Below are 12,148 nucleotides of genomic sequence, written 5' to 3' on the forward strand. Positions count from 1 at the left end.
ACATTACAACCAGTCAGTTAACCTTGGTTCTCATACTGATGGCTGTTCCTGCTTGTTTTTCACATTCTGTTGTTCTCTGCTGATGGCCAGCTTCTAAGTTTAGCCAGGGTAGTTTCATACTTCTCTTTTAAATATCTTGCTTCCCTATTTCCCTTTCCCTAATGTAATTTGCACCTGCAAGACATAACTCTCTCATAGGTTCTGCAAAGATAAAACAAAACATGTATGTAAATAGTCTTTGGATTACAGGGCAGTAATATTCTTACACATATCCTAATTAAGCATTCATCCTCATAAACAACTAATGAAAATGCTGGAGAACCTCTCCCAGACACTCTCATTGTCCACACCTTGAGGAGGGAGGATTTCTATTTGTACCCTCTCACTCAATCCTAGTCCTTAATGTGCAGGGGGGCTGCTAATTTTATGTTTTCTGTACTTTGATGAATTTCAAGCAATAGATCATGCCTGGACTTAAGATTCTCAAATTCTCTCTTTACCCATATCCATCATGCTGATAGTTCTTGCTAAGTTTTATTTCTCCCTAATCCTCATGTTCCATGATGTGGAGGTGCCGGCATTGGACTGGGGTGGGCACAGTAAGAAGTCTCACAATACCAGGTTAGAGTCCAACAGGTTTATTTGTGAACACTCAGATCTGGCGCGGACTAGCTGGCGGAGGTATTCACAGACATTTTCAACCTCTCGTTACAACAATCTGAGGTCCCTATCTGCTTCAAGAAGACGACCATCATCCCGGTACTGAAGGAAAACCAAGCAGCGTGCCTTAATGACTGTCGTCCAGTGGCTCTGACATCCATCATTATGAAGTGCTTCGAAAGGTTAGTCATGGCACAAATCAATTCCAGCCTCCCAGACTGCTTGGATCCACTACAGTTTGTCTACCGCTGCAACAGGTCCACAGCAGATGCCATTTCCCTGGCCCTGCACTCAACCCTGGAACATCTAGATAACAAGGACACCTATGTCAGACTCCTAATTATTGACTACAGCTCAGCCTTCAACACTATTATTCGCATGAAACTGGGCCTCGGCACCTCCCTCTGTGACTGGATCCTGAACTTCCTAACTCACAGACCACAATCAATAAGGATAGGCAACAACATCTCCCCCACGATCATCCTCAACACCGGTGCCCCACAAGGCTGTGTTCTCAGCCCCCTGCTATACTCCTTATACACCTATGACTGTGTGGCCAAATTCCCCTCCAACTCGATTTTCAAGTTTGCTGACGACATCATCGTAGTGGTTCGGATCTCAAACAATGACGAGACAGAGTACAGGAATGAGATAGAGAATCTGGTGAACTGGTGCGGCAACAATAATCTCTCCCTCAATGCCAACAAAACGAAGGAGATTGTCATCGACTTCAGGAAGCGTAAAGGAGAACATACCCCTGTCTACATCTATGGGGACAAAGTAGAAAGGGTCGAGAGCTTCAAGATTTTAGGTGTCTAGATCACCAACAACCTGTCCTGGTCCCCCCATGTTGACACTATAGTTAAGAAAGCCCCACGCCTCTACTTTCTCAGAAGACTAAGGAAATTCGGCATGTCAGCTACGACTCTCACCAACGTCTACAGGTGCACCATAGAAAGCATTTTTTCTGGTTGTATCACAGCTTGGTATGGCTCCTGCTCTGCCCAAGACCACAAGGAACTACAAAAGGTCGTGAATGTAGCCCAATCCATCACGCAAACCAGCCTCCCATCCATTGACTCTGTCTACACTTCCCGCTGCCTCGGCAAAGCAGCCAGCATAATTAAGGACCCCATGTACCCCGGACATTCTCTCTTCCACCTTCTTCCTTCGGGAAAAAGATACAAAAGTCTGAGGTTGCGTACCAACTGACTCAAGAACAGCTTCTTCCCTGCTGCTGTCAGACTTTTGAATGGACTTACCTTGCATTAAGTTGATCTTTCTCTACACCCTAGCTATCTCTGTAACACTACATTCTGCATTCTCTCATTTTCTTCTCTATGAATGGTATGTTTTGTCTGTGTAGCATGCAAGAAACAATATTTTTCACTGTATGTTAATACATGTGACAATAATAAATCAAATCAAATCAAATCAGGTATCACAATCTTTTGGAGCGCTGCTCCTTCATCAGGTGAGTTCCACATTCATGTTCCACATTCAGCAATGTACAGCTTCAGTTCCAGATTCTATATACGTCACTGCTTCAACCTCAATTTCAATCCTTCTGACGGGTACTAGTGTGTTTAACTATTCTTATTCTTTCAAAGTTAGTTAATTTTTCAATGGCGTATCTGGCAGTGCCTGGATCATTTAAAAAGTTGTCTCACGCTACTGGCTACACTAACCTCTTCACGAATGCTATTGTCAAATAACTGAGCATGTTTAAGACCTATTCTTCAGTGCAAATGTACTATGCATTGCCGCATATAACAAATCACACAAACCGGTGTCCTTCTATACTGCTGCACATAACATCATTCCATGACCTCCACATGATCTTAGCAAAAGATTGTGGGTGATTTTGGTCACTGGCAATGCCATTCTCAGTTGCAGAGCAGCCTGCAGGAGATTGAATGGTCCAGAGGCCACCTCCTCACTGAAAGAAAGATCCACATGTGTTTTTCTTGGCTGAGATGGAGTATGAAAAGGATTGTCTAAAGACTCTAGGTGATAGAGTCTTTTGTTGAGAGCTCTCCTCCTCTCTCAGTGCATTGCTTTCCCTCAATATTGACCGATATGTATTTTCATTTCATGCTGCAGCCCAGGGGGGACCGCAATTACAGCCTCCGTTATTGAACCAAGCTTGATCTTGACAGGGCAATGGACTCCTCTGATTTCTGTGTCAAGATCCAGCTCCACTCCTTTGAAAATCCAAAAGGTTAGCAAAACTCTTAAAGGACACAATGCAGTACAAACTCTGCACCTCACCTCTCACCTGGAAGTTGGATGGTTATCCCTTTAAATAGTACTAGTTAACTGGACCTGCATGGTACAAATTGACAGATGGCACATCAAACCTATGTTAGAGGCTAATTGACAGTGCAGTCCACCCCCTCTGCATGCTTCTGCTGCACACACAGCATGTCTGCACTAGCATCCTATCAGCAGATGCTGGAAACATTCTGTGTGCCATTACTTCACGCCGGGGCTTCCATGGCACCAGTACTAATGATGCTACGGAGCTCAAGTTCATGGTCATAAAATTTATGCGCAATATATAAATTTACCTTTTTATTAACTGATCAGAATAGAAGAAAATTTCCCATTAAAAGTACAGATATATGAATAAACAAATATAACAACGCAAATGTTGTTGTGCAATGAACTAAATAAAAACAAAATGGCTTTCTGTGCGATGGACAGCAGAATAGGTAAGCTTATTTATCAGGTGTTGTTAGACGCATTTGTTAAAATTTAGAAAAGATTTTCTGGATTTTTTATTCAAAGGAATTGCAAAATCATTTCTGATTTGATTTATTATTGTCATGTATTGGGATACAGTGAGGGATACAAAGAATCATAGAATCCCTAAAGTGCAGAAGGAGGCCATTCGGCCCATGGAGTCTGCACCAATAGCAATCCCACCCAGGCCCATTCCTGCAACCCCACATATTAACCCTGCTAATCCCCCTGACAGTAGGGTCAATTTCACGTGACCAATCAACCTAACGCGCACATCTTTGGACTGTGGGAAGAAACTGAAACACCCGAAGGAAACCCACGCAGACAGGGGGAGGTTACCACTCATTGTGTACATGGGGAGAAGAAAAGGAGTGAGTGCAGAATGCATTGTTACAGCTACATAAATATTTTTTTAAAATTAAAACATCCTCATCAGAGAAGACAGGGGGCAGGAGTTTCAATTTTTTTCTAAATGCTGGCTCAGGGAGCGAAATGATGAACAGTACACCAGCTGCCCAGCTGTATTTCTCACCATATTTGTCAACATTTAGGCAAAAAGATTGCTGGAGGCCTGTCCCAAGCCATCACAGAACCCACTCCATCGGCAACGTCACCTTTCCAGAGATCGGGGAGCCCTCACTAAAGAGCGCCTTGAATTCCAGCACTAAAGATGAAGACATAGAACCTCTCACGGGCACGGAGATCCCCTCTCCCCCCCTCTCTCCTGCACCTGCCAGGGCACTGCCGATCATGTCCCTCTCCCACCTGGGGGATATACTCACCTGTACGCTCCCCGCATGGTCTCTTCACCAGCTTCACGTTGCTCCAGACGTTGTCGATGTGATGTCACATCAGTGAGGGGGAGAAATCCAAATGTGGGAGAAAGATAGAGCATGGAAGTCCATTAATGGAATTTAAATGAGGTTCCTAATCTTCCCGGGTGGGAACCTCATTACATCAATGACCAGGGGGTGGGGATCTGCAGATAAGGTTCTCTTTTTTGGCCTCTCTCAAAGTTTTCTGTCCACATTGCCATTTGCGACCATGGCAAACGTAGGCACATAATCCTAGCCGATATTTTAGATTAAATTTCAATCATAAAATAGTACAGTACAGAAGGAAACGTTCTCTTTCCAGTTTATTTTGAAGGCTACTATTGAATCTATATCCACCCACCCTATCAGGCAATGCTCCAAATCCTAGCCACTTGTTGCACATAAAGATTTTTCCATATATTGATTAAACTGAGGTTAGGCCTGCCTTCTCGGGTATTAAACTTGAGAATTCACTGTAAGTAGACAGACTGAAACTGGGTGCATTCAGGGTGCTTGTTTATAATCTGCATTTCTGTAAAAAAAAATGATGTCCGTTTGCCAATCAGCTTGAGTGTGTGCTGCCTGCTTATCGACTCTTCTGCCAGTTGTTTTTCTTTTATCTCGAGTAATTTTGATTTTAACTTCCTTTTAAGCCTCTCAACTCCAGGGTGAACAACCCAGCTTCTTTCATCTATTCACATAACCATAATCCCATATTCCTGGACTTATTCTAGTAAATCTATTCTCTATCTTCTCCAAAGCCTTTATCCTTCCTAAAGTGCGGTGCCCAGAATAGGGCAAAATAGAAGATAATTTCCCATTAAAAATATATCTATCTAAATAAAAAAATTAAAACTTATGTATGTAAATAAAGTGTTTTAACTCTATTAGAAATTAATCATCTTCGTTAGAACAGAGATTTAAAATGAATAATTTTCAAACTTTTTTGCATATTTCATAGAAGTCTCCGATGCAATATTTTCCTGAACAAGGAAGATGCTTCATCAAACAGCACCACCTCATATGCACTCAAACTCCATTTTAAATCATTAAACATTTAAGAAATTCAAAATTGTCAATTTTAGATATGGACGTTTCATGCCCGGAGCTGGAAGTTTTCACACAATTTACAGCAGTTGCCAGGATTTCACTGTAGTGGCAATGAAAATCAGAATTTCACAACTGAAACACTATTTAAAACTCGATAGTTCCAAATTAATTCAAACCAATATTTTATTAATCAACACAGAATGAATAAAAAAGACTGTCATGTGTTATGACCATAGCAGATGTAATTTGCTAAGCAAGTCAACTCCCCAGAGGGAAACTTGCCTTATTGATCATAAACCTTGTTTTGAGGTATTTTGAAAATGAGGAGGAAAAGCTGCTGACTCCAAAAGCGTAGAACTCCAATAACACCATTAGAGTTTTTAAAAATTAAAAGATTTATTTTATAAACTCTTTAGCAAATAAGGTTAAAGTGTTACAGAACAACCTTCCAAAAAACCCACTTGGTCAAAACACACAAACTACTTCTTGGCAAACTACTTCTTGCAAAATCCAGTAAAATTATTTAAGGCAAATAATTTTTGTCACGTTAATAAGTGCACATTACACAGCTCCTCAAACACTTCCGCTCAGATATAGAAATCCAAAATGAAGGTTCAGAAACAAACTGCTTTCTGAAAAACAAAGGGCTGAATGTTTTGGCCATTTTTCCAGCGAGATCTTCTAGTCCCACTGATGGCGAACACCCGCCATGGGGTTCCCAGTGGAGAAAATGGGAAACCCCTTTGACAGCAGCAGAACCAGAAGATCCTGCCATCAGCCAATGGTGGGCTGCGTCCACTGCCACCAAACAAGCAGCGGGAGGCTGGAAAATCCCATCCAAGGACTTTCTGGTTTGAAATTGGATGGCTGCTTGAAATTCACAACTCTCACACTTTCTCCTCGCACAGATCTGGACCAAGGATATTTTCCCACACAGTCATCACAAAACAACTAAACATCTTTCCTGAAGTATCTTTTTTCCCTTTCATCTCAGATTTCATCAGTTTTAAGCCCAGGTTTAAGGTGCGAGGGGCAAGGTTTAAAGGAGATGTACGAGGCAGATTTTTTACACAAAGAGTAGTGGGTGCCTGGAACTCGTTGCCGGGGGAGGTAGTGGAAGCGGATACGGTAGTGACTTTTAAGGGGCGTCTTGACAAATACATGAATAGGATGGGAATAGAGGGATATGGTCCCCGGAAGGGTTGGGGGTTTCAGTTCAGTCGGGCAGCATGGTCGTGCAGGCTTGGAGGGTTGATGGGCCTGTTCCTGTGCTGTAATTTTCTTTGTTCTTTGTTCATTGTCCTCAAACATTGCTTTGAGCTCCAAATATAAAAATCTTTCAGATTCTCCTATTTTGCCTCTAATTTTGGGTCAGTAAAATTTAATCTACATTCCCTTGTTTAGTTACAAATCCTTTGTAAGTTGTAAACAATGTTGTCACTTTGAAACTCCCATTAAAAGTTGAATAGCTGAAAAGCCAAGTCTTTACCAATAATGTGAATTTTAGATGCAACTGTTTACTTGCAAGTCCAACCTCACCATAACCTCACATTACAAATGAACCTATAAGACCATAAGACACAGGAGCAGAATTAAGCCACTCGGCCCATCGAGTCTGCTCCGCCATTCAATCATGGCTGATATTTTTCTCATCCCCATTCTAATGCCTTTTCCCCATAACCCCTGATCCCCTTATTAATCAAGAACCTATCTATCTCTGTCTTAAAAACACTCACTGACCTGACCTCCACAGCCTTCTGCAGCAAAGAGTTCCACAGATTCGCCACTCTCTGGCTGAAGAAATTCCTCCTCATCTCTATAAGACCATAAGACATAGGAGCAGAATTACCTCTCACGCAGTTCTCACAGACAAGCTGTTATCATTAAACATCCCTCCTCCTCCCAGTTTAATTAAACACACACACAGATTTCTTTGAAAAATAACACCATAATCCCAAAATATTTTTAAAAATCCAACATCACAACATGCTTATAAAATTTGACATCTTTTTCTTTTCTATCTGCTGGTAGCTTCAAATTGCTGTAAAAATACTGAATATAGCTGAAAAAAGGTTGTTTTTACAGTGAAATATTCTTATATAAAAGGTTAAAGAATTCAGAGCTTGCCCTAGCTTATGGGTTTCTGACATTCATAAAAGCTTTTACAGAGACATTTAAGGGGACAACGTGTTTCCCTTTCTTCTTTATTCCATCATCACAGTCCGAAAGACGTGCTGGTTAGATGCATTGGCCATGCTAAATTCTCCCTCCGTGTACCCGAACAGGCGCTGGAGTGTGGTGATTAGGGGATTTTCAAAGTAACTTCATTGCAGTGTTAATGTAAGCCTACTTGTTTCACACTAATAAATAAACTTTAACACGACTCGGCAGGGAATAGAGGGATATGGGCCACATAGAGGCAAGAAAATATTAGATTAGAGAGGCAGCACAGACTTGGTGGGCTGAAGGGTCTGTTCCTGTGCTGTACTGTTCTTTCTTCTTGTTCATTTATTGATTAAATCAATTTTCAACCTTGGTGTGTTCTAATTAACCGCAGCCTGTACTCATTCAAAATGACCCAGTCATCCTCATCAACGGCTTTAGATCCTGCAATATTTCCCATTAGACCCAAAGCTTAGGCAAACAGATAGATTTTAAGGACAATTTTAAAGGAGGAAAGTGAAGTAGAGAGGCAGAGAGATAAAGGGTCCATGCAGCTGAAGACATAGCAACCAATGGTGGAATGATTAAAATCAGGAATACGCATGAGGCTGGAGCTGATGGAGCACAGAGATGTTGTGGGGAGTAGTTGCAGAGCTGAAAGAGGGAGGGGAGAGGCTTTAGAAGGATTTAAAAACAAGGACACTTTAAATTCGAGCCTTTGCTTGGAGCCAGTGCAGGTCTGCAAGGGAGAAGGGTGAATGGAACTTCATGTGAGTTTGGACATAGGCAGAAGAATTTTAAATTATCTTTTAATTTGCGGAGGGAACAATGTGGCATATTGGCCAGGAGTGTATTTTAATAATAAAGTCTGGAGGTAACAAAGATATGAGTGAAGGTTTCTACAGGAGAAAAGCTGAGGCAGGGGTAGAGCTGGGCAATGTTTCAGGAATAGAAATAGATGGATAGAGCGATGGTGTGGATGTGTGGTCTGAAGCTCTTCTAAGGACCAAATGTATCACCAAGGTCTGGTTCAACTTCAAACAGCTGGAAGAGGTAGGTTTTGCAGCAGAGTAGACAGAATTTGTAGTGGGGTCCAAAGGCAATGGTTTTGTTCCTCTCACTATTGCATGTTGGACAGGCAGTCAGACAACTGAAAGGTATGGGAAGGGGTAAAGAGAGATGCAGGAGAGGTGGAGCTGGGTATCACCAGCTTAAACATGGCAAACTGATGGCATGATTTCAGATGACGTTGCAGCATGAAGATCAGTTAAAGGTGGGAACCAAGACTTGTAAACATTACAGTGCCGGAACAGTAAGGTTTAATGGAGAGCTATATTACCCCTTTAGCCTCAAATAAAAGTCATAGTAACCAGTGCCTTCACCTTCTGACCTCTGAGTGTCTCCTGAAATCTTCTACACCCTCTCTCTGTTCGCATCCCTTCTTATATCCTTTCTATAATTCCAAAGAACCGAATTTCACGAGACCAATCATTGACTAACATTCATCATGTTGTTGTCCAATTATAAGAATGACACATACAAGGTCTCTTTTTGCTCAGGTTTTGTCCTTGCAACTCCCTAAAATTACTTACTTTGGCTGTTGGGATTTTCCCAGATGCAGCTGCGATCACATAAAGAAACATATCCCCGTACTGAAGAGGTTCCAAGTTCCTTGACTGTCACAATTTCCAATGAGAGTTACATCTTACCCTACTGAGGGAAAAGCGTCGACCCTTCCTCTGGTTCTTTATTACATTTCATTCCACACAACCGGTCTGTTAACCTTGAGAACTGGTCCTGCTTGTTTTTCACTTTCCTTTTGTTTTGATGGCCAGCTTCTAAGTTTAGCCAGAGTAGTTAAGTACTTCTCTCTTCAATGTCTCACTTCCCTAACTATCTCTTTCCTAATGTCATCCACACCTGCAAGGCATAACAGTCTTTTAGGTTATACATAGGTAGAGCAATACATGAATATATATACACACACACACACACATATATAGGGCTGTGAGTATGAAATCAAGTGATCATGCATTTTAATTGGAACTGCTGTTTTTGGTCTTCCTCTATTACCTTGTCAAGTTGCACTTCTTGTGTTTCTTAAAGAAAAATACAGAAAATGCAGTGGCGAGGGGCTAGTGGTGCAGTCGGGCTGAGGGGAAATCAGAGACACGTGACGCATGCTTACACCATTTACACCTGTAAATAAAAGGAAATTATGGTACTAAGAGGCAAGTGAGATTTGAGAAGGAGGATTAGGCACAAGGTCATCAGCGATGACTAGCTCTGTTGTTTTCTGTGGCCTCAGCAGTGGCCCTGATGCTAAAGGCTATCATCTTCTCTCCGTGAAGTCCAGAACATGAAGGTGCACCTTTCTCCTACTGGTCTGTCCCTGTTGCTGCTGGTTGTATGGCATCTCCTCCTGTAAGACAGAGGGATAACTTACCAGTGAGTACAGTGCAATGATGCAGCTGTCATGGTTGAATAGTGTCTGCAATATATGGGTTTATGGTTTGCAATAATGCTAGATGGGTGAGATGAGGCAGATGAATTTTCAGATTGGTGTCCTGAATAACATGCAGACAAAAGAAATAGGAGACCGCGATGCCCAGTAAAATGAGCTGCTGCAATCAAAATGCACTTCCCCTCTGAGAGCTGCATTTAAGAAGTGCGAGCTATCTTTAACTGCTGCTAACCTCACACATCTGGACACTGACTGTGCAGCCACTCAGCAATGCATTTAACACTGACTGCGTGTCAATACCATGGAAATAAGCAGGTAGCACAAAGTTTGTGTGCCGCCTCCATTACCTTCAATATGCATGGGCTAACCACGTGCCATGAATGTCCCCCCCGCACTCCTCCCCACCCTCTGAATGGACCTTATTGCACTTCTAGCCCAGTAACGTGAGATTTGTGGAGCATAATTACATAGAACAAAGAAGAGTAACAAATATTCAGAGCAAAGACAAGAATTAAGGAAAAAAACTTGAATTTGTATTGTGCCTTCCATGTCCTCAGGAGCATTTAATGCACCTTGTATCTAGTTTGTTACTTCTGAAATGTCGTGCCCATTGTTAGACAGGTTAAATTTGTGTTGAACAAGGTTCAGCAAACCACTAATGAATGACTGACTAGATAATTTGTTGTTTCGGGTGGCATTGGTTAAAGGAATAAGATTGATGAGGAAACAACGAGAGCTACCCTCTCTTTTAATATCACCACAAGGTCTTTCACATCCACTTGGGCAGACTTTCAGCTTCATGGTTTTATGTTTGTTCTGAAGCTGCACTCCATCAATGCTGCACTAACAAATCAACTTAGAGATCACATCCTTAAAGCCCATTATGGAATTTGAAACCATGACCTACTGATTTGTAAGCAAGACTGCTACCAACTGAGCCAAGCTGACATTTCAATTTATTTAAACAGAAACCCAATGGGAACTGCTGAAAGTTTAGTTATTAGATTAAAAATGCTGACCTGCAGGGGTTCCTGCTCCTTCTCATTGAATCCCACAGTGCAGAAGGAGGTCATTCGACCCATCGAGTCTGCACCGGCCACAATCCCACCTAGGCCCCATCCCCACAACCCCCTGCATCCACCCTAGCTAGTCCCCCTGATACTAAGGGACAATTTGGCATGGCCAATGCACCTAACCAACATCTTTCAGACAGTGGGAGGAAACTGGAGCACCCGGAGGAAAACCAGGCAGACACGGGTAGAACGTGCAGACTCCGCACAGACGGTGACCCAAGCCGGGAATCGAACCCGGGTCATTGGCGCTGTGAGGCAGCAATGCTAACCGCTGTGCCACCGTGCTGCTCCTGCAGCCAAACAGGCTCATCCTAATCAGAGACTGGATGTTGATATGCAGTCTTCACAAACTTGGTTTTGTTATGAAATATTGCTATAAATGTTGATTGATGAGATGGGTATAAACTGTCTGGATGAATCTGCATGCAAACAAACAGCAAATGGTTGTTATACCCCTCATGTTCTCATATTTATATGGTGACTGAAGCATTGTGTGATTTATGACATGCAAAATAATACTCAATTTTAAAGTTTATTTATGTGATGATCTGCATTTAGTGGTTATGCTCTATATATAAACAGGACTGATCACTAATATATTTGAATTATGATAAAGTCCAGATATAGGAATCTGAAGAGACCAGCCACATTTGGTGGTAGCAATTGTATTGGATCTCTCTGGGAAGAAGTTGTCTGTCAAACATCTGAACAATGTGTACCGAGCAATAACTGTGGTGATCAGTTTCAATGCAGTTTAGGTAAGTAACTCTTTGAATAATAATTGAAGATCAAGATTGAAATATACTTAAAACTTGTCCATGTTTTGTTTGCATTCCATTGGCCAATGATTCCAAATCCTCCTTTTAGTGGAAGTCAATGCCAGAGAGACCATGTGATGGACTGAATTGTGGTGGAAATACAAACAGAAAGATGCTTTTGCAAGCGCTACCTGTTTTTTTTCTTTCATATCACTCCTCTCCAGTAGTTGTGTGATATTTTGACAAAGTGGCAATTTTCATTTTCTATATAATTCAGTCCCAACATTGGATTTTGCATTTACCATGAGCTAGGGGCAACCTGCCAACCTACCTTTCAAGTGCTTTCTTATTCTGCTATTTCACTCACTAGCATTAACACAGGAAAAATAAAATCAGTAGATTTGAAGTGTGATTTAATTG

At 41.8% G+C, this 12,148-nt stretch overlaps 1 protein-coding gene across 1 annotated transcript in view; it reads left to right on the forward strand.

Moving 5' to 3' along the window:
* Nucleotides 1–12,148, forward strand: part of c8a (complement component 8, alpha polypeptide) — a 45,539-nt gene that overhangs the window by 12,368 nt on the left and 21,023 nt on the right. Inside the window, exon 3 of the mRNA XM_078218473.1 lies at nt 11,587–11,728. Coding sequence (XP_078074599.1) covers nt 11,587–11,728 — 142 coding nt within the window. The remainder of the gene's footprint in view (nt 1–11,586; nt 11,729–12,148) is intronic.

The sequence above is a fragment of the Mustelus asterias genome, chromosome 8 (genome assembly GCF_964213995.1).
Source record: "Mustelus asterias chromosome 8, sMusAst1.hap1.1, whole genome shotgun sequence".
Taxonomy (NCBI): Eukaryota; Metazoa; Chordata; class Chondrichthyes; order Carcharhiniformes; family Triakidae; genus Mustelus; species Mustelus asterias.